The 24,673-nt window shown below is 50.9% G+C and overlaps 3 protein-coding genes across 7 annotated transcripts in view; 1 reads left to right on the top strand and 2 right to left on the bottom strand.

Annotated features, from left to right (window-relative positions):
• NR1H3 (nuclear receptor subfamily 1 group H member 3) lies at positions 1 to 12,572 on the bottom strand. 4 transcript variants are annotated; one of them, XM_059709456.1, is made up of 11 exons: positions 7,104 to 7,362; positions 6,678 to 6,796; positions 5,874 to 5,959; positions 5,190 to 5,378; positions 4,488 to 4,754; positions 4,027 to 4,235; positions 3,741 to 3,920; positions 3,459 to 3,558; positions 1,003 to 1,116; positions 685 to 779; positions 1 to 517 (listed from the first exon to the last, which is right to left on the bottom strand). In XM_059709456.1, the coding sequence occupies exons 3-11, from the start codon at positions 5,914 to 5,916 to the stop codon at positions 371 to 373; spliced, it is 1,344 nt and encodes a 447-aa protein (XP_059565439.1). In that variant the 5' UTR covers positions 5,917 to 5,959; positions 6,678 to 6,796; positions 7,104 to 7,362; the 3' UTR covers positions 1 to 370. The 4 variants fall into 4 exon arrangements, with proteins under 4 accessions (XP_059565439.1, XP_059565441.1, XP_059565440.1 ...); XM_059709458.1 differs by lacking the exons at positions 6,678 to 6,796; positions 7,104 to 7,362 and adding an exon at positions 12,356 to 12,572; XM_059709457.1 differs by lacking the exon at positions 7,104 to 7,362 and having other exon boundaries at positions 6,678 to 7,068.
• ACP2 (acid phosphatase 2, lysosomal) lies at positions 11,710 to 24,325 on the top strand. Its single transcript, XM_059709455.1, has 12 exons — positions 11,710 to 11,800; positions 12,574 to 12,699; positions 13,287 to 13,382; positions 13,666 to 13,752; positions 15,086 to 15,238; positions 15,348 to 15,446; positions 15,526 to 15,615; positions 16,086 to 16,218; positions 16,939 to 17,024; positions 17,145 to 17,251; positions 17,371 to 17,546; positions 20,030 to 24,325. The coding sequence occupies exons 1-12, from the start codon at positions 11,729 to 11,731 to the stop codon at positions 20,161 to 20,163; spliced, it is 1,359 nt and encodes a 452-aa protein (XP_059565438.1). The 5' UTR covers positions 11,710 to 11,728; the 3' UTR covers positions 20,164 to 24,325.
• DDB2 (damage specific DNA binding protein 2) overlaps positions 21,322 to 24,673 on the bottom strand; it is a 16,505-nt gene continuing 13,153 nt past the window's right edge. For both annotated transcript variants that reach the window (XM_059709461.1, XM_059709460.1), the window contains 6 exons: positions 24,159 to 24,258; positions 23,908 to 24,085; positions 23,498 to 23,640; positions 21,927 to 22,091; positions 21,759 to 21,804; positions 21,322 to 21,460 (listed from right to left, as the gene is read on the bottom strand). In XM_059709461.1, the coding sequence (XP_059565444.1) occupies positions 21,411 to 21,460; positions 21,759 to 21,804; positions 21,927 to 22,091; positions 23,498 to 23,640; positions 23,908 to 24,085; positions 24,159 to 24,258 (682 nt within the window). In that variant the 3' untranslated portion in view covers positions 21,322 to 21,410. The remainder of the gene's footprint in view (positions 21,461 to 21,758; positions 21,805 to 21,926; positions 22,092 to 23,497; positions 23,641 to 23,907; positions 24,086 to 24,158; positions 24,259 to 24,673) is intronic.

The following is a 24,673-nucleotide window of genomic DNA, read 5'->3' on the forward strand; positions in this document are numbered from 1 at the left end:
TATCAGGGAGGCAGCCCCGAGGCATTTATGGTCAAGCCGCAGCGTGACAGTGAGAATTTCTCTAGGGGCCCTGTGGGGAAAACAGGAAGTGGTGGAGGCAGGAGAGGCAGGGCCTGGAGAACCTTGTGCAAAGTGGCCCCCAGGTTCATCCTTTTGATCAGGCCAGTACAGTGTTCAAATGGAGCACAGCTTTGGCAGGACCCTCAGTGCCCAGCAGTCACAAAACTCCCAACCCGTTACTCTCCTTTAATGCCACGTGAGGATCTCTTTTGCACAGCGCCCAGGAATGTTTGCCCTTCTCAGTCTGTTCCACCTCCAGGAGGCCGCCAGCGGGACCTCAGCCAGCCAGGCCTCAGCCAGCCGAGGACAGTCATTCGTGCACATCCCAGATCTCAGAGAGCAGCGGGGGAAGCTTCTTGTCCTGCAGGCGCAGCGCAAACACTTGCTCTGAGTGGACGCTGCTCAGTGTCCGGAGGCTCACCAGCTTCATTAGCATCCGTGGGAACATTAGTGGGTCCTGGGGAAGGAGAAGGACAAGTTCAGACTTTGTCTCTCCCCAGGGAAGAGGGCAAGGGTAGGGGAACTGTGGGAGGGGTATAATCAGAGAGGGATTCTTGAAGGGAAAGTAGGTGTGTCAGGGTATGAGCCTGTGTTGAGGAGAAAGGGCACCTAGGGGAGACTCACATGGGGGTGGTGGATGGAGACATAGGCATGCAGGGCCTCCACATATGTGTGTTGCAGCCTCTCTACCTGGAGCTGATCCTGCACGTTGGGCCGGTCTATATTCACAAACAGAGTTGAGGAGCAAGTCTGGCCAGGGTCAGTTCTATACCCCACATCACAACCAAAAACAGGAACATGTCCCACCCAACCTCTCCCATCCCAAAGTAACCGCAAGGGCCTCCACCCTTACAATGCCTGCCCTACGGGGCGTGCAGCCCTCCTAGGGCTTGCTCATTTTCAAGTCTCTTGCTCATTTTCCCTCTTGCCCCTCCTCCACACCTGCAGAAAAGATGCTGATGGCAATGAGCAAGGCAAACTCGGCATCATTGAGCTGCAACTCATTCATGGCTCTGGAAAACTCGAAGATGGGGTTGATGAACTCCACTTGCAGTCCTGGGGAAGAAGGAGGGAGGCTGAGCGTGTGGCATGAGTGGCAGGAACTTCCTTCTCTCCTCCAACTCCGCAACTTAGAGAACTTCTAGGAACTCAATAAGAAGTATCCAGGGCTCTGCTCTGTAACCTTGGGCAAGTTTATTCACCTCTCTAAGCCTCATCTGTGAGATGGGAATCATATTTGAATTTATAAGACTACTGTGATGGTTAAATGATAAAGCATGCACAGCACTTAACACTGTGCCTGGAACATAGGATGTGTGAATTGAATGATGATAATAATCCTGTTATTCGTATTAAAATTATTGAGGGCCCCATTACTAGATATAGAAGCAACTCATTTCTGTTTATAAAGAAACCTCACTGGCAATTGGCCTTACTTATTTGAATACTAGAGATACATTTCATGTTTCATATCTTGGGGGAACTTAGCAATGTGGTTGAGGATACAGACTGTGGTGCCAGACTGCCTGGGTTTGAGTCCTGGCTCTACCATTTACTAGGCTGAACCTTGATTTTCCCATCTGTAAAATGGAGATAATAGCACCTACCATTATTGGTCCTTAGAATGTGTGGCACATATGGTAACTACTATATATATAAATAGTAAATTTATAAATATAGAACCAATCTTCTTGATGAGACTGAAGTTCAACAAACCATGACCTAAAGTCATGGCATCTAAAAAACACTTCTCCCATACACACTGTCAAAGTCTCCCACCCCACACCCTCCTCCAGGCTTTCTCAGATTTCTTTAGCAACCATCTGCTAACTTTTCCATTCGAGGTTTCTTGATTAGTCACTTCCTGTATTTTCACCCTGATGTTTATCAATGTGTGTTGATACATTTAATGGACAAGCCCCATTTTATAAAGTATTTGTTGCTGAGGTATTGAGTGAGCCTTGAATTGTGCTAAACAGTCTGTTTGTACAGAGAGGGCAAGTAGGTTTTAGAGTTGGGTTATGCACCCTAGAAGGGTCTGTCTGCTACTGCTCGCTGAATGAATGCCCCCAATGGTATCAGTCCACATCATCAGTCATGTAGAGAGGGAAGGAGACCCTGTTCCCTCTCCCTGAGACCTCACTGACAAAATGACAAACAAAAGGCAAAGATAATATCAAAACTGCTTATATAAATGAATCTATAAATAGGCACAGATTCAGATGACATAAGCCTGAAAGTGCTGAAGAAACACACACATAAGAACTGGAAAGGGTTCAGAAAGGAGGATGCTACGAAGGAGAAGGCCATGGTTAAGAAGGACTGGGAAAATAACCACTTGGGGAAAGGTGGTTGGCTAGAGAAAGGGGGTAGGGCTGGGTTTTAAAGATGGAAAAAGTCATGAAATTTCCCAGACGTTCTGGCAGCACACAGTAGGCAAAAGGTGCTAACACAGCCCTGCCGTGCCCTATAGTTAAGAGAGGCCTTCCTAGGCATGTCACTGGGTAGCCTGGGTTGGGATAAGAGGCACATGAGCTGAGTACCAGACAGCATCAGCCATATTTTAAGCTCACTCACTCCATTGTTAGACTACTAGGTCACCTATTGAGCCTCAGCTCCAGTCCCTCCAAAACACCCTTAGCCTTTCATCCTTTGCTAACTCTGCTCCCATAACACAAACATTACCAGCAATTGAGTATGAGGAAACCAACACTGCTTAGCCTGCAAGCATCAGATAGAGAGCAGCAATGGGAACAAATTCTTGGAGAAAACACTTCAAGTACAGGATGGGGACAGAAGCATCCACTCTGATCTTAAAGCTGCATCATTTGGACATGTTCGCTATGTATCAGCTCCAGTTTCATGGCTCTTCAGAAAGAACAAGTGAAGAAGAGTAGGGGGAAGCAGGTCCACGTGATCCTTAAAGAACACATCTGAGAAATTCTTGCTCATTATGGACTACTAACGGGCTCGGTATGGTTGTTTTTAAGCCTTTCCCTCGTTATGAAATCTTTCCTTGAAGCACATTATGTAGAAGCATGATATATAATGCAGATTTACATGGAGCATCTTGTTTGGCTCCATTTAAAGTAAGAATGAAAGACATTCCTGTGCCTTCTTGTTTCTTCTCTAAAGTGACACTTCTGTGGAACCCCTCCCTCGGGTTCCTGGGAACACAGTTTGAGAACCGCTGGCCTAAGGCAACAGAGGACAGGAGTCCATTTGAGACAGTTGAAAGAGACCTATAAGCATTCCAACTCTCTGTCTTGGAAAAACAGGTGAAGCCTTCCCTTTACAGACACCCAAACGTTGGGCCTGTGACTCTGGAGTCACTATGGGCTCCAGGACAAAAAGTTTCTGTCCATCCAAACCAGTCCCTTTGTTATCACAGGTCTCACCTGCTTTAGCAAAGTCTTCCCGGTTATAACTGAAATCCTTGAGGAAGGTGATACTCTCACTCTCAGGGTTGTACCTCCGAGATGTCTCCAGAAGCATCACCTGCACACAAGTAGCAGACCTCAAACAGGGACTCGGCGGGCTGGTCCTGGCAATGGGGCACCTTCAATTGAAGGTCCCTACTTCCCAGTGGTGGCTCTGGCTTCCCAGCTGGCTGTCTAGAGGCCCTTCCCATGGACGGTCCCGCTCGGGCTCTCCCTGCACCCCTCAGCCCTGCCAGCCACCTCAATAGTGGAGGTCTTCAGCAGGGCGATCTGGTCCTCCCGGCTGAGCTGCAAGAAGCCGGGCAGCTGTTTGGCAAAATCAACGATCTCCTGCACAGAGACGATGGCCAGCTCAGTGAAGTGGGCAAAGCGCTGCTGACGGGCCTCCCAGCTCTGGGGATCTGGTGCCATGGGCCAAGGCTACCCAGAAGGGCAAGGAGGGGAAAAACAAACCGCTCTGAGTCACACATCGAGAAGCCAGCTGGCGCTCTGGGTATAGCCACCTCTCCCCAGGTCCCTCAGGTACCGTGACGCGAAGCTGGTCAGAAAAGGAGCGTCTGTTACACTGTTGCTGGGCAGCCACTAGCTTCTCAATCATACCCAGTTGCTCTGGGCTGAGTTGGCGCAGGACTTGGGGAGGTGAGGATGCTCTTGGGGGCACGGATGTGGCCTGAGCCTGTTCCTCCTCTTGCCGCTTCAGTTTCTTCAGTCGGATCTGTTCTTCTGACAGGACACCTAAGGACCGGCCAGATGAGAGGAGGGAAGAGGAGGGGGAGATGTGAAGCAAGGAAGGGCCAGAGGGGTAGTTTAAGGCTCCAGAAAAGCAGAGATCACAGGGTAAAAGCAAGGAAGAAATGTTAATCCATATTTAGGGACCATATAGGAAGGTCCTGTAGGCGCAGCTGCCTGTCTGCCCTCACACCCTGGCACCCACATGCCCCCTCTTTCCCATCAGCCCCTTCCCCATTCCTGTCCCCAGGTACTCACACTCCTCCCGCATGCCAGCTTGGCGGCATTTGCGAAGGCGACACTCCTGGCACTTGCGACGCATATAGGTGTCCATGGGGCAGTGGCCCCCGCTGTGGCAGATGTAGCGCGCCCCTTTGATGACACTGCGGCGGAAGAATCCCTTGCAGCCCTCACAGCTCAGCACGTTGTAGTGGAAGCCAGAGGCCTTGTCCCCACACACACTGCACAGCTCATTCCCCAGCATTTTGGGGGCTGGCCCCTTTTTCCGCTTTTGTGGACGGAGCTCTGGATACAGGGAAGTGCCTTAATGTTCTTCTCTAAGCAACAAGCTTGGTGCCCAGCTGGCCACTGCCCTGAGCACTCAGTGACCTTCATGCCCCTTTTAACATGCAGTCTATCTAGTCTCTCTATTATAGGAAAGTACTTCTCATGTGCCAAGTGCTATGTATTATGTCCCAGGTACTGTCTTAGCCCTTTATATGCATTGATCCTGATGACATCCAAAAGAGATAGCTACTGTTATTATTTCCATTTGCTAAATAAGGAAACTGAGGCTCAGAAAGGCCTAAGGTAGAGACAAAACTCACAGATCACTCAGGTCTAGTCGACACTTAAAGCTCTGGTACTTACTTAAACATGATTTTATATGGTACAGAGCCCCAAGATGCCCCTTCCAGATCCAGGGAGCCCCTACATCCTCCCAATCCAGCAGCTCCTCACCTGAAGACTCTGGAAGGACTTCCACTCCTGGGAGCAGGGCTGTGGGATCTGCCACCTCCAACCCTGCCCCCGAAGTGCCCCCCGCTGATTGGGGCATGCTGGCCTCCTCCCTGAGGATGCAGTTGCTGCCTCTCAGCGCCCGGCTGTTTGCATCTTGTGCATCTGGTTCCCACAGCTCCACTGCAGAGTCTGAGTCAGGAAAGAGGAACAAGGGGAGGATGAGGGGGGAAGTCTCAGGTCCTCCCCCTCCACTTCCACTGCATCCTGGCTGGGAAACTGCACACTTATCTCCACCCATAGAGGGCAGCAAAACACCAGCTCAGGCTTCAGACCCTGGCGTTGGTGTGGGCTCCAGGGCTAGTCTTGCGATTCCCTGCACCTCAATACTTGACATGAGGATGTTAACCCTTGTCCCCTTGGGGGCCGGCATGCATCTATTTCAGAGATCAGACAGAACTCTTAATTAAAAGTCAAACTGGATGAGCACTGTACATGCCCTCTCCCCAGCAGCAAGTCCAGACAGAAGGATCGGCAGGTGCCTGCAAGGGCCAGGCACCAGAACCAGGATGAAGGGAGTCTGGGCAGGAGGCAAGGATGTCTCCAGACTGCTCTCTGGGGAAAGGCAGAAGGCAGGTAGTGAAGAGACCCTGACTGAGGGGAGAGGGCTGGAGTAAAGCAGCTTACCAGGAGAAACATGAGGCACGGGGGCCTCCAGCCACAAGGACATTTCTTTCTCTTTCTGGAGCCCTGGACATTACCAAGGGACTGTCCTGCAGGAACAACTCAGGTTATACTCTTCCAGAACCAGGCTCCTTCTTTATCAGTACAGCATATTAGCTAACACTTACTTGCTCTGCATCAGCCTGTGCCGAGGCTTTACATGCCTTGCTCCCTGTGTCCCTCTGAGGTCAGGACTATTCTTTAGCCCATTTTACAGATGAGAAAACGGAGTTTCAAAGGGATGAAGTAAATTGCCTTTGGCCACACAGTTAGGCAGCAAAGACTCCACCTCTGATCTCTCTGACTCCAAAGTCTGAGCTCTCAGCCACCGTGCCACTTTTTCTACCCAGGGCCGACCTCCTGGCCATCAGGGAATATTGGGGCACATCTGCTCTGGTTCTATTAAAGCCCCTTCCCCTCACTCCAGCACTGGGGCAGCCAAAGTTGGGCAGGACCAGGACATGGGATGGAGGCTCCACCCAGCGAAACATGCTGCTTGCGGAATAACCTCACTCCTGCCACTTCCCAGGATCCCGGCACAAACCTGTTGCCTCCTAGAGTCGCCCCAATTCACATACAGGACCTCCTCCCTCACAGCCCCTCAGGGGTTATTCTGGGACTAAATGGGATCCTGCCCAAGCTTCCATGACTATCATCATCCTCCACTTGTCCCCAAAGAGACCCCTTTCTAAGGTCCACAGGACCCCCACTCACCCCCACGCACCAAACACACACAGGGCCCCAGGCAAGCGCTGAGGAGCCGGCCGCCGAATGCCTGGGCCGTCAGACTTCCTGGCTGGGGCAGTCTCTGGAGCCCCCTTGCTGAGAGAGGAGGACGGTGCAAGCTCTGTCCAGAGGCCTCCGCGGTGGCTGAAGCCGTAGCTGAGCTAGACGGGGGCCCGGAGCCCCAGGGAAGTAATATGGGGAAAACCTGAGGGGAGGGACTGCTAAGGGGTCAGGCCACCGCTCCTTCTAGCCAGGCAGAGCCCGGAGTCAGAGCTGGCGCCAACCAACTGACCGACTGGAGCCTTGGCCTCCTCACCCCCGCCCACCGGGCAGCCAGCTTCCCCACCACGCTGACTCCTCCCCAGCTAGCCACCCCCTCAGCCCAGCGCCATCCCTGCTCTCCTACCCCCAACCACAACAGTCGCATTTCCCTGCAGACCAGCCCAGTTCTCCCCTTCCTCTGCTCACCCAGGCTGCTCTTACAGGACTGCCTCCCAGGCACCCCCCACCCCTATCCCGGCAGCCTCCAGAGTTGGTGTCCCCTCCCCTCCATAGACATTTCGTGGAGCAAAGGTCCCAGCACAGCCTGGAATTGCAACACGGAGCCCCAGCCTGCTTTCCCAGCCTCCCTCCTCCTCCCCTGCCTCTGGGAAGGGGCCAAGATACTCTCCCCACCGGCCCAGCCTCAGCCAAGCTGGTAGAACTCCATGGGTGGAGAGGCAGGTGCTGGGCTTTCCTGTAAGTCTCTGAATGGGCCCCCCCCCCCCCCCCCCCCCGCCCCGTGAGGGCTACCAGCAGGGGAGAGGCCAGAAGAGAGAGAGGGGAAGAGGGGAGCAATGGCCGGTGCCAGGGTGGGGGTAGAGAGATGGCAGGTGACCCAGGTGCTAGCCCAGTATGGATCTGGGAAGGAATGCAAGTTCCCTCATCTGGGGAACAGTTCCATATGAAATGCTGACAGGCTCTGCCCAGCAGCTATTGAGCCTTCCTGCCCTGTTGCCTGGAATATGAGATCCATTCCTGAATGCAGACACCATGTTTAATTGATCTTATCTCCCTTGTAGCCCTGGATCAGGGCCTGGCATAGTTTAGGCAACAGAGTAGGTACTGTATTCCTGTTCATTAAATGAATAAGAAAGAAAAAAATATATGACTCCCTTCTATTTTATACTTGTTAACTCTAGTCAATTTCATTTCAGCATATTTAAATTTTGGCTTTAGGCTCAGAATTTGGGTTCAAATTCTGGCCTTGCCTTTTATTAGCTGTGTGATCTTGATTAAGCAAGTTACTTAATAACTCTGACCCTCTATTTCCCTATCTTTAAAATCGGGATAATAATTGGTTTTTGCCACCTAAGGTTGTCATGAGAACTAAACAATATGTCATAGCACAATGTGTAGCCCATAGTGTGTTCAAGAGATGGCAGCAGTTATCAAATTTCCAGTCTTTCAGCTATGGGGACTTCCCAACACCGTGCATCTGTACACTGTTAACCTTCCAGTGCTTGTTTCCATACACAAACCCTGCACTCTCTCTTTTGGTCCTTAGAGCAGCCCCAGGAAGGAGGGTAAATAACACAAGCTCCATTTTACAAAGAATACTAAGCTCACGGGAGAGGCTTCTCGAAGACCACACACAGTGGCCAAGCTGAGATCAAAATCCAGATGTCCTCACTCCAGTCTCTGTACTCTTTCTTTCTCCTGCCTCAGAGTCCAGGAGAGTCTTGTTGCCTTTCAGGTCTGCTGGATCAGTGAAATGTCGAGATGGAAGAAGCTGGGAGGGAGGGGGAGAGGACGGCAGTAGAAGAGGCAGAGAGCTCTGGGGATGCTTCAGTCCAGATGTGGCAGGGGAGGAGTTGAGGTTACTGCTGGCTGATCACCCCCTGCCCCACTCCCAGCTTCCTGCTCACAGGCTCTTCCTGTTTTGCTGTGAACTCCAGTTCCCATGGGCCCCCCATTAAAGCATAGCACAGGGGGCCAGGGCAGGCAGCCAGAGGGACAGAAACAGATGAACAGGGCACCAGGAGAGAGGACAGTGAACAGGGAAAGAGTGGATGGGGGCAGGGGGGAGAGCAGGCTTGGAGAAGGACAGGGAAAACAGAAATAGAACAGGAGCTTGGTGAAAGATGGGAGGAAGCACACAGGGTGGGGCAGGGGGAATAGGTGGGGGGTGGGGAGCACAAGCTTGAGATGACGCGGGCTGGGTGGTGTTGCAAAATCTGCCCATGTGCTTATTTTCACATCTCAGAAAAGCCCCTCTGACACCCACATCTCAAAGTTCTGCCTCCAGCTTTTGCTCTTGTTCCCTTTCATCACAAGGTCATCCCCTCGCAAGGCCTCCACCCTGGTCTGGGCATCTCTGAGTCATGAGCACAAGGCTCTCCATTCCTCTGGTGTGTGTTCCCTCCCTGATTTTCACAAGGCCCCAGCTGTCCTGGGAAAGTAGAAACCAGGACTCAAGCTCCTGGGAAACTGGAACCGTTCTGTCCCAGCACCCACATCATCCATCCAGCTCCTTTCTGCGTCTGTCCCCATTGCCAGTAGCTCCAGCAGAGGAGCACAGTCAGAGATGTCACTGAAACACCTGCTCGCAAGGAACTCGGAATGGAACGCTGCTCTGAGGCCTGAAGACTTATCTTCTCTCGTCCACTCCTGATCCTCAACTCCCTAGACTCCCCAGAGCCCAGGACCACACACAGGCCCCATCTGGAGCCTTCTGACCCAGGCTAGAGCCAGTTGCTGAACAAGCAGTTCAGGGCGTCATCTCCCCCATGCCATGTCAGCCTCAGCCTTGTCTCAAGTAGAGGAGGAGGGACCATTACCAGTGCTATACAAAGAGCTACCCCTTGGGCTACAGGGGCTTGGAGCCCCCACCTAGAGGGGGTTGGGGAGAAAAATAAGAAGACCCAAACCTGTAGTCAATACCTCAAAAGAGTTTCCAGAGATCAACCACTGGACTTGTCCCCCAGGCCAGGGCAAGTAGTCAGGTGATCAGCAGCTGGAATCACATGTCCCACCAGCCCACAGATGTCAGTTACAAAACCTCCCAGTCCCATGGGGCCTTTCCTAGCTTTCCTTAGCTCCTAGAGGAGGCACCATGCCTAGGAACACCTTCAGTGATCTTCCAACTCCCGTTTCTGACTCCCAGGACCTCCCAAGTCTTCTCATTGGAGCAAGGGGAACCTTGAAGCAAAAATAGGAGCACTCACCAGTCCTATGTACTACTGAATTACTCCCCTAAAAGCACTCAAACTCCCATAAAGCAGGCCACAAGGTATGGTTTAGAGAAACAGACTAGGGCAACTGCTTCTTGCTCTCTCCTTCATCATTCTGGAAAGGTGACAAGTGTGGGAGCATCTTGCAGGTTCCTACATGACTTCTACCCAACCTCCCAATCACAAGATAGAACCCAAGAATTCCTGCTTCCCAGACTAATGAGTTCAGAGATGATAAAGAAGACATGTGGGCCCCACTACATGTATTATTTATCCTCATATATAGCCTAGGACCATGGTCGGCAAACTGCGGCTCGCGCGCCACATGTGGCTCTTTGGCCCCTTGAGTGTGGCTCTTCCTAAGCCTTAGGAGTACCCTAATTAAGTTAATAACAATGTACCTACCTATATAGTTTAAGTTTAAAAAATTCGGCTCTCAAAAGAAATTTCAGTCGTTGTACTGTTGATATTTGGCTCTGTTGACTAATGAGTTTGCCGAGCACTGGTCTAGGAGATAGTTACTAGCAAGGGGGTAAATATCAAATTTGGATATAAGTATGGCTGATTCAAAGATCAAATTCAAACTTCCTCACTCCATTACACAAACTACCTCCCCAGATGGGAAAAGTGGTTAACTCACCTGGATTTAGGTTCACTTCTGCCAACACAGAGTAGAGCAAGTGATTCCCAAACCTGGCCTCACTTTCAGAGATTCTGACTTATTTGGTTTGGGGTGGCCTTTGTATCTACCTATCTACATTGTGTGTGTGTGTGTGTGTGTGTGTGTGCATCTGTAGTTAGGAACCAAGGTATGGGGACCACAGAATCATCTGGTACAAAATATTCAGAAGCTAGGGGTCCAGAAAATCCAGGGCTCGGCTATGGGCTCTACCATGTACTTGTGGTGTGACCCTTACTCTTCCTGGATTTCTCACTGCAAAAACTGGAATATCTGCTCCATCAATCCCTTCTAACATGGGATACTTGCAGGCACAAAGGATATAGACATACTTGAGCAAGTGGGAATGACAAGCAAAAGATGAGTTTGAGGGATTTTCATTCTACTTGCCAAAATTTACATTCTGAAATAAAAATGGTTTGGCTAGTTTGCAAGGAAAGTAGAGGCATATTAAAATACTCAAAAACTCTCACTAATACCCAGTATTTTAGCAGTTAGCCATGCCCATTCAGCCCCACCAATATGAAAAGGTTTTCTTTATTAGAAATCTCTTTATTGAAGGTATTTGGGACCACCGAATACAGTTTAGCAATGTAGTTTGAATAGCCTGTAAAAAAAACCATCTCATTATAAATACTACTTAACTGGGGATCTGAAAACTTGCGTTTTAACTCATTCTCCTAAACTGTGTGACCGTGGCCAATCACTTCCTTTCCAGGTTTGCTTCCTTATCTGTAAAGAGAACTAGATTAAATCAGGAATTCAAAGATGCAGCTTTATGAAGCCTCTCGGTGGTCTTCGTGAACCACTTGGGCTTATTTTCAAAATTCTCCTTGAGTTTGTGTGTGTGAACATTTTTTTGATGAGGGGACTAAAATTTCATCTGATTCATAACTTATGACTAAATAAGAACTACTTGGCTACCAGGACTTCAGCTCTCATATTCTATTCACTACTCCACAACTCCGGAAGCAAAATTTAGATCCTGAGGTATATATACCAGTACATCATTTAATCTGGAGCCCTAGGGCAAGATCATGACCCTGCTTTCTCCCATGATCCGGTTTTATTTTTGTGATGCTCTGAAGTGCTTTGCTTCTAGTGAGCAGTTTAGATCAAAGCATCCCAAGGGCCTATGATCTGACCTCCTGGAGCTGTGAATCACTCCCAACTCGAGTCACAAAGCCGTGAGACCAAACTGGATGCACTGGGACCCTGAAGGCCAATGCCAAGAGGGCCTCGGATTCTGCCACAACCCCACCTACTCCCACTTGGTAAGTTCCTCCCCACTCCCCCTATACATCTTCCCCTTGGTCTGAGGTTCCTCCCTTGGGGATTCACTGCTTTGGTTTTGCCACGCCTGAACACCGCGCAACCCAACTCCTTCGGGAAGAGGCATGACATTCTGATTTTAATGAACTAAAACTAGGAATGGCGGGAGGGCAGGGAAGTGACTGGAAGGTGAAGTGAGAAGGCTCCTGAGCTTTGCTCAGGGCATGAGCAGGAGGACAGACTGGGAACCAACTTCAAGGGCACAGGAGTCCAAAGGGCTGTTTACACGCTGTGCCCTGCACCTCAAACAAGACCTCTTCCGGGGAACAGAACCGGACCACGGCTCAAATTCCACCCGAAGGCAGGGGTGTGGAGGGGGCGCCCTATACCACCCCTCGTCCCAATTCCGCGTCCGCCGTGGCTCCACGGTCAGGCCTGGCAGCCCCCGGCCCCCGGGAGCCCTCGCTCTCCCGGCCACTGGCCCGTCCGGGGCCAGCGCCACTCGGGCCCCGCTTCTCCGCCGGCCGAGGCAAACCCGAGCTCAGGGCTCTCTTTACCAAGACAAGGTCTTCAGGCCCTTTCTGCCGCGCGAGGTCGCGCTGCATGCCCACGCTCCTCTGCCCCGGCCGGGTGGCGAGTCTCCTCCAAGCATTCCCCCCTGAGCCCTCCTTTAGCAAGATGGTGGCGAGTGCACTTCCGGCGAGTGTCCTCCAGGGCGCGTCCGGGCGGCTGCTGCAGGTGCCGCCCAGCGGGTTCCACCCTCTTTGCTGCTTAGATGATAACGGTGATGGCGGGCGGACTGTTTGGTTGGAGCCGAGCGGCTCTTCTCCAGCTCCTTCTTGGCGTGAACCTGATGGTGATGCCTCCCATCCAGGCCCGGACTCTGCGCTTCGTTACCTTGGTAATGAGAGACAGGGTCGCCCAAGGGTCGCCAGAGCTCGAAGGGCACGGGCTCGCTGGTGGAGGGAGGGGCGGGGTTTGTGGTGGGGGTGTGGGGGGCTGGAGGAGGAGCTGGATTAGGAGACTACTGGCCTGCGGTTTGGGGGGCTCAGGGTTGGGGGCCAGGTTCGGAGGTGTTGTGGAGCCGCGGGGGGTGGGAGTGGGTGAGCTGCAAGGAGTTCTATATCAGGGGATAGGTCGGTGAATCTGCCCTGAGAAGGATATAAATGGGTAAGAGACCCATCCCCCTACAGAAATCTTTGGTGATCTTTCCAGTCCTCCCACCCTCTGCCTTGCTTTTATTTCTCTTTTCCTTTCCCATCTGTACCTTTGGCTTTGCCTATGACCTCCGTGGTCATTGCTTAGCCATGTTAGACTCTGGAAGCTGGAAGAAGTTCCTGACTTTTGAATTGGGTCTTTTGCAAAGGGTAGCGTTAAGGCTTCCCAGAGGGATTGAGGCTACCCTCTCCATCATGGGGCAGAGGTGGGCTCTGGGTCCCCATCAGGGAGACCCTTGTGACCCCTAGGCAAACCATTTTCTTTTGTCAGCTGTACCGACATGGAGACCGGACACCAGTGAAGACATTTCCCAAGGACCCCTATCAGGAAGATGAATGGCCTCAAGGGTTTGGTCAGCTCACTAAGGTGGGTCAGAAGCCAGTCCTTCCTCAGTATGAGCTGCACAATGAGTGACCTCTAGAGCAGGCTACAGAACTAGGGCCCAACAAACTGCCATGTCCATTGTGGGTGCTGACTTTGACTAGATTTCTTGCCAAAGACAATGCCACACACAACTGGCTACTTAATAAATAACTTCTGGGATCCCATTAACACACTCCTACTTCCAGCCGGGGGTAAACTGAAAAGCAAAAGTGCCTAAACCCTGTGGGATTTGTGAGCCATCCCTAATCCTTGGGTTTGCCCATAGGAGGGGATGCTACAGCACTGGGAGCTGGGCCAGGCCCTGCGGCAGCGCTACCGTGGCTTTCTCAACACTTCTTACCACCCACAAGAGGTAAGGCTGGGAGCTCAAGATGCAAGGAGAATGGGATCTGCTGTCCTCACCCTCTGTCCTCAGGGAGCCTAAGGGTGAAGCTGGGCACTGCTCCCCCCCCCCCCCATACATTTTTGGTTACAACTACAGGACAAGACATCCAAGGGCTAGAACAAAACCCTAGAGCAGCGGTTCTCAACCTATGGGTCGCGACCCCTTTGGGGGTCGAACGACCCTTTCACAGGGGTCGCCTAAAACCATCGGAAAACACATATATAATTACATATTGTTTTTGTGATTAATCACTATGCTTTAATTATGTTCAATTTGTAACAATGAAAATACATCCTGCATATCAAATATTTATATTACGATTCATAACAGTAGCAAAATTACAGTTATGAAGTAGCAACGAAAATAATTTTATGGTTGGGAGCCACCACAACATGAGGAACTGTATTAAAGGGTCACGGCATTAGGAAGGTTGAGAACCACTGCCCCAGAAACTGAGTTGCCCCTGCTTGGGTGGGAAGAGGCAACATTTATCAAGCATCCAAGTTCAGACTGAAGGAAGGGTCTGGCAGAGTAGTGTCTGGCTCTGTGAAATAACTCAGGTTTTCCATTCAAGACACATATTGAGTACCTACAATGGGCTAGCATTTTGCACATAATGGTATACTACCCACATGTGATCTTTGTCTTTGTGGAACTTAGAATGGAAGATTGGCAAGTTTTTTGGCTCCTTGAGCTCCCACCCCCCACCCCCCACCCCCACCCCCGCCCCCAGCCAAGGAGGAGGATAGCTGTTCCTTTGGTTACTACTCTCAGCCACAGCTCTCTCAAGTCCCTAGATGTTATTGTTCCCTTGAGGGCCAGCTCTGTCTTGATCTTGCCTACCCCCACAGCTTTCTCCTTTTCCCACAAGCAATTATCTGTTCCTTGTCTTATTTCCTCTCCCTGGCCTCCAAGCCAGTTTATAAAAGGGGGTTGAATAGAGATAGTTTCCACCCTCAAGGATCCTGGCCTAAATAGGGAGACAGGATAAAACTAGACAGACAGACAGACCAGACAGCCTTACTGACTAAGCACTTCAGACTGGGAGGGGCATCTGAACTAGAGCCATTCCCATAGGAGCCATTCTCAGAGTAGGGATAGCTAGCCCCCAGCTGAGTGTTTGGACGTTTGCTGGGAGAAGAATGGGGAAGGCCAGAGAGGGTGCAAGGGCCAGATGCATGGTGGATTACAGTCTGCTCAGTAACCATCGAGAACAGGTTCTCCCCTTAGGACCCCACTGAGGAGCCAAAGCTCCTCACCCCACCCCCACAAGAAGAGACTCATGTTGTCATCTCTGCAGGTTTATGTGCGAAGCACTGACTTTGACCGTACTCTCATGAGTGCTGAGGCCAACCTGGCTGGACTTTTCCCTCCCAATGGGATGCAGCGTTTCAATCCAAACATCTCTTGGCAGCCTATTCCCGTCCACACTGTGCCCATTGCTGAGGACAGGGTAAGACTGGCCAGCCCTTCACTGCAGGCCGTGAGAGGGGCAGCTCTGGCCATGGGCCTGCTGACCACTGATTCCCTCTCTGCCTCTGCTTCTCCCTTTTGGTCTGCAGCTGCTGAAGTTCCCATTGGGCCCGTGTCCCCGTTACGAGCAGCTGCAGAACGAGACCCGGCAGACACCAGAGTATCAGAATGAGAGTATTCAGAATGCAGTGAGTGGGGCTGAGGTGGAGGTCATCACCCTGTCCTTTATCCCAGGGCAGGACTGACCCCCTGATCCATTTCTCACAGCAATTTCTGGATATGGTGGCCAACGAGACAGGACTTACGGACTTGACACTGGAGAGCATCTGGAATGTCTATGACACACTTTTCTGTGAGGTGAGCCTGCTTAGGGTCCCCAGTGTGACCCTTTCCTCTTACACTCAGCAGGCTCAGGTGCCCAGAACACGGAGAGCAGAATGCCTGACGACCATTCCCACTGGGGAGGTCCGGCCCAGCCGCCTGCTTCTTGTGAAACAGGGAACTTCCCTCAAGGGTGAAAAAGAACCCCAGAGTGGGAAATAGCTTATTAATTGTCAGCAGTTCCTGCCCTTCTCCACCCAGAGCGCTGGTGGTATCTGGCTCCATTCTGCTGAGTCACGTTCTTTTGTGCCTGAGCCTCCTTCCCTGTGCCCTGCAGCCTCAACACTGTCCGCCATGTCCCTGGTTCCAGTCCCTCTGCCTCACCTCTCCTCTCCTCTCCCTCCCTTCTCACACACACACAGGCACCTTCTCACTGGGGAAGCGAGATGCCCCGGGAGAGGCTCTGGCCTAGGCCAGGGAGCTAACCTGCCCGCTGCCATACGCAGAGAACACATGGGCTGGTCCTGCCGCCCTGGGCCTCGCCCCAAGCCATGCAGCGCCTGAGCCGGCTGAAGGACTTCAGCTTCCGCTTCCTCTTCGGGATCTACGAGCAGGCAGAGAAGGCCCGGCTTCAGGGGGGTGAGTGACAAGAGCAGCATGTCACTCCCTTCCTCAGGACCCTACAGCATTAAAAGCCTGCTCTTGGGGGCTTCTCACACACTTCTCCACCCGAAATGTTCTCTGCTCTTTCAAAACCCCTCGGATCCCCTCGTCGTCCCGTTCGTCACCAAAGTCTCCCTAATTCGCCAAATGCTTCGCACATTTGCACTGGACCAAGGACCACATCAGGCCCACATGCTTCTTTTCTGCCATTCATATTCTTCCGTTTCACTCATGGCAGAAGGCCCTTCCCACTTAAAGGAATTCCCACCTCCAGAGAGCCGTGGGGGCCACTCTGACAGGAGGCCGAGAGGAACGCCAAGGAGCACCCAAGGGAGAGCTGTTGTTAAGCCTTCCTGGCATCTCAGGGTTTTCCGAGCCTGCATATGGCAGAGTTCCCTCAGCCTGGGGCCACTTCCATGGGTGTCCTGAAGCAGTCTTAAGTTTATATTTGTTCTGACGTGGAGGACTTCTTCAAACATGGGCAGGGCCTGATAGCTCCTGTTTATCTTGCTTCCCTCTGTGCACTTGAAAGGAAAGTTGCCAGAGAGCAGGGCGTTCCTCTGTGGTTCACAAGCACCTGAAGAGTTCTCTGTGTCAGTGATCAGACCCAAGAGTAGCAGAGGGTGACAGGACCACAGATAGAACTGATCGGAAGTGATGGCTGTAGCCACTGACATGGGGATTTTTCTCCTTCAGGAGTCCTGCTGGCTCAGATACGGAAGAACCTGACACTGATGGCAACCTCCTCCTCCCACCTCCCTAAGCTGCTGGTTTACTCCGCGGTGAGCTCCCTTAGTCCCCAGCATACTAATGTCAAACAAGGAGCTGGATTTCTTCTCTATTCGGTGCTGGGGAGGGGGGTGCAGGGGAGCATGCTAATCGGGAGCCCTTCTCCCTTACAGCATGATACCACCCTGGTTGCTCTGCAAATGGCATTGTATGTCTACAATGGTGAACAAGCCCCCTACGCCTCCTGCCATATATTTGAACTGTACCAGGAAGACAATGGGTGAGTGGAGCTACTAGTCTGCCCTCTGGAAGGGCACTCGCATGGTGGCTATGGGCACCCTAAGGACTCCGTAACAGGCCTGGTGGGCAGCTTCCACCTTGTCTCCCATCATCCCTCAGGAATTTCTCAGTGGAGATGTACTTTCGGAATGAGAGTAACAAGGCCCCCTGGCCACTGAGCCTGCCTGGCTGCCCTCACCGCTGCCCACTGCAGGACTTCCTGCGTCTCACAGAGCCTGTTGTGCCCAAGGACTGGCAGCAGGAGTGCCAGCTGGCAAGTGGTCCTGCAGACACAGGTGAGCTGCTGCCTGCCTCTGTGCTAGGCATGTCCCAGAACAACTTGCAGTTCATATCCACAAGTCTCGAGAGAGCGCTCACGCTTCCAGCCATCTTATTGCATTTCCTTAGACAGTTTACTACCCACCCTGAGACCGTTTCACCTATTCCCTAACACACTCAGGGGATGCCCTCACTTCTTGTAGCACTGAGAAAATAAAAGCCATCAGGAGAGAATGTTCCATTTTCCCACCACCACGTCTTCCAGCTACTCACTGGTGCAAGCTGCTACTTAAGGCCCTGCCTCTCCAATTATACTCTGGGCTCATCTGTTCTCCACAAGGACCTCTGATGTTTCCTCTCTGCTGGATCAGTCCCATCTCAAAAGCCTATTTAATAAAAACCTCTCAGACTCCCATCTTTCTCTGTTCCCTGTTAGAGCGCAATCCTTCAGAGTTGCCTAGATTCTGCTTTCGCTTCCTCACTGTCCATTCTCTCAGGCGCCCACTGGACAGTCTGGTGTCTCCTTTCACTCCATTAACTTTTGTTAAAGGCCCAGTGACCTCTTACCAAAACCAGTGACCAGTTCTTAGTCAGCTTCTCTCGCCTCTCGGCAGCATTATATAACTGGCCACTCCTTCCTTAAACACTTCATTGGCTTCTCTGCTTTTTCTCCTAATTTATAGGCACCTTCCTTACTGGCTCTTTCTTGGCCCTTTTCTCATCCCTGCCCACTCCCAAGGTGATCTCATCCAACCTCACGGTCAGAAGTACCAATGCTAAGTTCTGTCTTTTTGTGATCTGCAGATTCATAGCCTCTTCTCTGAGCTAGACTGGCATATCCAGCCAGCTGCAGACTTGAGGTCTCTACATGGAGGTGGCATCTCAAAGTTGATATCTGAAACCAAATGCTCTTCCTCCCCCCGAAATTTATTCTCCCTCCAGGCTTCCCCATCTAAGTAAATGCCACACCAGTTACCTAGTCACACAGTATAATCGTAGGATTTATCTTGAATACTCTTTCTTAGACCCCATAACCAATCCACTAGGAGATTCTAGCATGCCAACCTTTAAAATACATGTCCTTACTTTTAATAGTATTAACTCACTGTCTGACTTCTCTTTGTTCATTGCATTTACTTCTAAAGTGCAGCCTGTAAGGTCCACTTGAATTTGGCTCTGGCTCTCTGTAGCAGACGGTCAGCAGTTCTCCACCCAGTCAGACCTAGCACTCTTGTGTCTGTAGAGCTGTCTTGTGGATCTGAAGCTTTTCACATTATGGGGGAAGACAGCATGACTCCATGGCTAGAAATCTGGGTAGCATAACTTTGTGGCTAAGAGCACAGATGTTGTCAGATCTTGTTTTGACTCCTGCCTGCCTTTTTATCATCAGACTTTTGGCAGATTCTTCAACCTCTTTCAGAACTTTCATTTCATCAATTACAATAAAAAGTCTACCTTGAACAAAACACACACCACACCAAACATGCTCTTGCTCCCTAGTCCAATCTACCATCATCTCTTGCCTGAACTACTGATGAGCTTCTTAACGTTCTGAGTCTCTTCTTGTCCCTACCAGTCTCTCAGCGCAGCAGAGTTAAATTTCTTAAAAAAGTAAGTTAGGCCCTAGTTGGTTTGGCTCAGTGGATAGCGCGTCAGACTGTGGACTAAAGGGTCCCGGGTTCAATTCCTGTCAAGGGCACATGCCCGAGTTGTGGGCTCAATCCCCAGTAGGGGGCGTGCAGGAGGCAGCTAGTCAATGATGCTCTCTCATCATTGATGTTTCTATCTCTTCCTCTCCCTTCCTCTCTGAAATCAATAAATATATTATATATAAAAAAAGAGTTAAGTTGGGCCATAGCTGGTTTGGCTCAGTGGATATAGCATTGGCCCTCAGATTAAAAGGTCCTGGGTTCAATTCCAGTCAAGAGCACTTTTGTCTCTCTCACATCAATGTTTCTTTCTTTTCCACTTTCTCTAAAAAACAATGGGAAAATATCCTTGGGTGAGGATTAATAACAACAAAAAAGTCAGTCAGTTCACATTGCTACCCTTCTCAGATTCTTCCAGTGGGTTCCCATCACGTTTGGAATAAAATCCAAGTTCTTTACCACTTGGCCTGGCCCTCCACTCTCATCTCCTACCTGCCCCCCACTTACTCTGCTCTGGTGATACTTTCTTGATGATCTAGAACATGCCCAGCTAGTTGCACATCAGGGCCTTTTGTGCTTGCTTACTGTCTACTCTCCGCCCCCAGCAAGGACTCTCTCCTCTCAGATCTCGTATGTCTCACGGGCTCCAGGTCTCTGTTCAGATTATCCTCGGTGATACCTGTCCTGACTGACCTCTCCATCCTTTCCCCCTTACCTTGCTTTGCTTTATGGCATTTGTCACTAACTGTGAATATCGCCATTGTGAGAACAGTTCCTGGCATATGGTAGGCCATCAAATATTTGTTGAATGAACACTGACATGTCCTTTCTCTCCCTGTCCCCGTGCCCAGAGGTGATCGTGGCCTTGGCTGTATGTGGCTCCATCCTTTTTCTTCTCATAGTGCTGCTACTCACCGTCCTCTTCCGGATGCAGGCGCAGCCTCCCGGCTACCGCCACGTTGCAGACGTGGAGGATCACGCCTGACAACCACTCAGCCCCCTTCCCTCTGCCTCTTAGGGGAGGTGGGCTTGGCCCTCACTCCTGACTGTTGCTGCTCCCAAGCCCATGGGCAGGAGACCCTGGGTTGGGCCTTCCTCTGATTACCCCAACCTAGACGAACAAGTGGGACTCGGCTTGGCCCATGGCACCTGCCACTCAATATTCACGTGCCCGATGTTTCCCAAGTACTGTGTTGGATGTTGGCTCTCTCCAAATAGGATTTGCCTTCTCCATGCTCCCGAAGGACCTGATATGTAGACAAGGTTTAAAGTTTCACTCAGGACCTGGGATAAAAAACTGAAGGAGTGGTGCTTCATCTGCCTTGCCCCCCAGTCAAGACCTGCTCTCTCCTCCAGCCCGGAGTCTTTGGCAAATGGCTCAGAAGACGCAATTTTGCCTGTCAGTGCTTATTTTACTGGGAAAAACTGCATAACATTGGGGACACGAACACTGGCCACCAAGGAACCAAATCACCCAACAGCCAGCCAGTCAAGTTTCCCTTCTCCAGCTGAAGCTACCATGAGTCAGACATACTGCCTCAGGCATCCTGCTTAGCCTGTAGCCTGAGTAGGTCCGAAAGGTGTCTGTACTTGGGAGGGAGTTGAGGGCGGTGGGAGGAGAGTGAGGGGTGGGACAGTCATGAAACTACTACCCGCCTCTGCTGGGCTGGGGTCTCCAGGGATGTGAGGTAAACGCAGGTTGTAAGCTGGACAGCTGTTGACTATGGCCCACAATAGGGCTGAGGTAGCTTGAGAAAAAGGAAAATTTTGGACTCTTAGTGCTGTTTCTGTGCCTGTTCTTCGTTCTGGAGACCCAGGAGTGCTTTGACCAGGTCAACGTTGCAAGAGTCACTCAGAAGCTCTTTGGGTATATATAGTTTTATTGGCCATGTCAATAGTGAGCACAAATACAAAACCACCACCTGATCACTCTGCCACCACACGTCAGGGAGGAGAAAAGCCCCTTGGCTCCAGGAGGAGCTTGGTTCCAAGCTCAATGTAGCAGGGAGCCTGGGGGAGCTGTGTCGCCAACTCTGGGTAAGTTTCGGAGCTAAGTCCAGAGCAGTAACATAGCCAGTGTCCCAGCCTTACAGTATCCCATGCCACAGCATCCTCGCTCCAGCCCTAAGACTTGGATACCTTGGTCCTTTAACACATAGCTGCCTCTTCTCACAGGACTTGTTCTCATGTGGCTCCAAGTCCTTGTTTGGCCCACACCTTCATTATTGCCTCTCATTTCCATATCCCAGCTTTCTCCTGGCTCCAAATGAGAACGTGATAACCTAGGATGAATAACACTAGTTTGACTCACCGTCTGTTATCTGTCTCTCAGAGCTTGGGGCTGGCCCAGGGAGCCTAGAACTTGGTAAGGAAATACTAGGGAATTGGACAACAGCCAGGCATTACCAAGACCAAGACCAAACAAGGGTGGAGGGCCTAGGCCAAATAGACCACTGTCCCCTGGCTATCTTCTTCACTGACTGCTACCTTCGGTGAATGTGGCAGGGCTAAGCTGAGGTTAGCTTGCACTGAACCTTGGGAAGTAGGGTCAGGCTTCAGATAACAACCTACTTCACTCACCCATCAGAGAGGCCAGTGTGTCCCCCATAGGATTGAACTCATTGAGCTGCAGAGACAAGGGGATAAGCATGAGGAGGGGGTGAAGGTATTACTTCTGGTCATTTTTGCTCAATAAGGTAGGTTGAATCCCTGCTTCCTCCCATCATTATTTGAGGGCCCAAGTCTCACCGAAATGATACCAGAAGATTCTGAGTCATAGAGCTGATGCATCAACTTCCCTGAGCTTCCATCAAACACATCGATTGTCCTTAATTCATGGGGGAAACAACTTTTGAAATTAGGATCTGGGTATCTGCCCACAACAATGAGGTTGTACCGTGGATGCCAGGATGCCTAGGAGATGGAAAGGCTGGTCATGAGAGTAAATGCAGAATACTATCAAGAGGGTTCATAAGTATTCTTTGCCATTAACAATTGTTAATACAGTTGTCAACGATTTAATAATGGAGATAAGATCTATATAAAACTACAAGAATAGTTTTCAATTGCGTATACATCTACCAATGTCAATTTTAAACTCCAAGCTGGCCCCCCTGGCCCTTAGGACACCTTCAGGCTTTCTCTCTTGCATTTGCTGAGATCATACCAACTGACAAATGTTTTAACATCAGCTTGATGCAGACATTAACCAAAGAGTAAGCCTACAACAAAGGAACAAGCTTCTGGTAACCAAAACCAAATTGGACATATGTTCTGAAGTAACCCCACTACTATCTCCTCTATCAGCTTCAATGACAAAGAGTTGAGTAGAAAATGCTAGTGTCTGGAAAGAGGAGGAAACCTTTGCTCCCCAGATTATCCCTCTCAAAACAAATCCGACAGTGATTGGAATGACAGATCGGATGGGATTTTCCTAAGAAACTTCTCACAGAAGTTTTGAAGGAGGAAAGACATGGTAAGCAGGAAGGAAGAAGGGGTACATGCAAAGGCTTAGAAATAAGTCACAAACCAGTCACACCTGGGAAGCTGTAGTGGGCTTCACTGGATACAAAGTGAAGATGCCAATGGGAACACGAACGGGTGAAGGATCTGATGCCATTAGAACTTGGATTTGATTTGAGGTGCGTGGGGGCCGCTCTAATACTAAATCATCCTTGTGTACTGAGTAGGCCTGGCGCCGTGTGCTCGAAGTGCACTGACTCAGCTTCACAGCAACCCCGTCAGTTAGAAACCAGTATTCCCTTTATAGACAAGGAAACTGGAACCTAAAATTGAAGTAATTTTCCCAAGATCCTAACCCAGAGGGGTCTGCCTGCCAGAGCTGGTGCCCCTCCCCATTGACCGAAGTACAGGCATGAAACCTGGAGATTTGAAGAGAAACTGCGTAGGGGCTTGGGCAGGAAGGAATCACAGGACGTGAAGACTGTAAGCCATGGGTGCCGAGGCCAGAGAAGCCGCTAACGAAAAAGCTAAGGGTAGCGTGTAGATCAACCGTACACACGGAACAAACTGAAGGCAGAACAGAAGGCCAGGATTTTAGAAAACGCCATCTGAGGAGATCAGGGCTGGGTTGAAAAAACTTTGGAAAATAGCTTATCAGAGACAAAAGAAAACCCAGCACAGCGGGATTGCAGAAGTGGGACAAACGGAGCAGGGAGAGCCAGGGGATGAGACTACTTTGTGTCAGGGCAGGAAGAGATCTGGGAGGAAAGGCTTCTGGAATCTGTCCTCCCCCTGCTCCCCGCCTTGGGCAGACCCGACCTGTCTCCGTGATCCCAGTGCTTTACTCCCTCACTTACCTTGATGGGTGTCAGGTGCTGGAAGTGGCGGTGAGGATGTGGGATCAGGCTTGGGGGGCTGTCCCACTGGGAGGCAGAATAAACCCGGATCTCACTCTTCTGGTCGGTGGTCAGGAGCTGGGCTCCATCAGGACTGAAATGAGCTGGCAAGTGACAAGTCCCTGAGCTGAAGGGCCTTCTCTTGCAGGGACCCCTCCCTCCCACTCCCTGACAGACAGGGCTGGAAGGGAGGAGGTACATCTGGGCTCTGAACAAAAACATTCTAGAACTCAGCAGCTGACGAGGGCAGCTGAAGTCAGAAAGGTTCGCTGTCGGGGGTAAAGGTTTGACCTAGCGGCTTCTAAACTTTGAGGGCAAACCCCAGGAGCGGTGGGGTAGGTAGGGCCTAAGGAGGGATGAGTATATCACACCTGCGTTGACAGGATGACTGTGTGGCAGTGAGTAGAGGAAGCTGGATTTCCCTTTAACCTGGCGCAGGTCCCAGATTTTCACTGTTTGATCTACAGAGGCTGTGGCCAGGAACCAATCACAGCATGGGTTCAGGGCTGTATGGGTCACTTTCTTTTTGTGCAATCTCAGGTTCCACAGCTGCAGAGAAAAGCGGTTCAGGTGGGGGCAGAGGCAAGGGAGGGGCAGGGAGGACCGGGCTCTGAGAACGCACCTCCCTGCCGTCCATGTTCAGCAGGATCACGTTCCCCACATTGTCTCCTGTGACCACCACTCGGCTTTTCTCGGACACATCCAGGCTGCAAAACCAGAAGCTGGAGGGAGAGACCTTGCTGTAAGGTTCTTGGGGACAGAGGCAAGGTCCATTTATTTATTTATTTATTTATTTTTTAAAAATTTTTTATTGATTTCAGAGAGGAACGGGGAGGGAGAGGGAGATAGAAGCATCAATCATGAGAATCACTGATTGGTGAGCCTGCAACCCAGCCACGTGCCCTGACTGGGAATCAAACCCGTGACCTTCTGGTTCATAGGTCGACGCTCAACCACTGAGCCATGCCATCCAGGTGCAAGGTCCATTTATTCATGGTGTAGCTCCAGCGTCTAACACATAGAAATATTCAATAAATATTTGTTCAGTGAATGAATATTATCTTGCCATGGACTTCCAGTGAGGAACGGACTTGTCTACCATCCAGACAGAGGTTATGGAGTTGATGGGGCTCAGAA

Source organism: Myotis daubentonii, chromosome 9 (assembly GCF_963259705.1).
Source record: "Myotis daubentonii chromosome 9, mMyoDau2.1, whole genome shotgun sequence".
NCBI lineage: Eukaryota > Metazoa > Chordata > Mammalia > Chiroptera > Vespertilionidae > Myotis > Myotis daubentonii.

Excerpts from the sequence above, each read along its gene's own strand:
- NR1H3 (XM_059709458.1), bottom strand. The coding sequence starts at position 5,916 with ATGTCCTTGTGGCTGGAGGCCCCCGTGCCTCATGTTTCTCCTG. Across the intron at positions 4,755-5,189 it reads AGTCCTTCCAGAGTCTTCAG|AGCTCCGTCCACAAAAGCGG; the intron begins GTGAGGAGCTGC and ends CCCTGTATCCAG. Across the intron at positions 1,117-3,458 it reads GGAAGACTTTGCTAAAGCAG|GACTGCAAGTGGAGTTCATC; the intron begins GTGAGACCTGTG and ends CTTCTTCCCCAG.
- ACP2 (XM_059709455.1), top strand. The coding sequence starts at position 11,729 with ATGCACTGGGACCCTGAAGGCCAATGCCAAGAGGGCCTCGGATTCTGC. Across the intron at positions 15,447-15,525 it reads ATGAGAGTATTCAGAATGCA|CAATTTCTGGATATGGTGGC; the intron begins GTGAGTGGGGCT and ends CATTTCTCACAG. Across the intron at positions 16,219-16,938 it reads GAAGGCCCGGCTTCAGGGGG|GAGTCCTGCTGGCTCAGATA; the intron begins GTGAGTGACAAG and ends TTTCTCCTTCAG.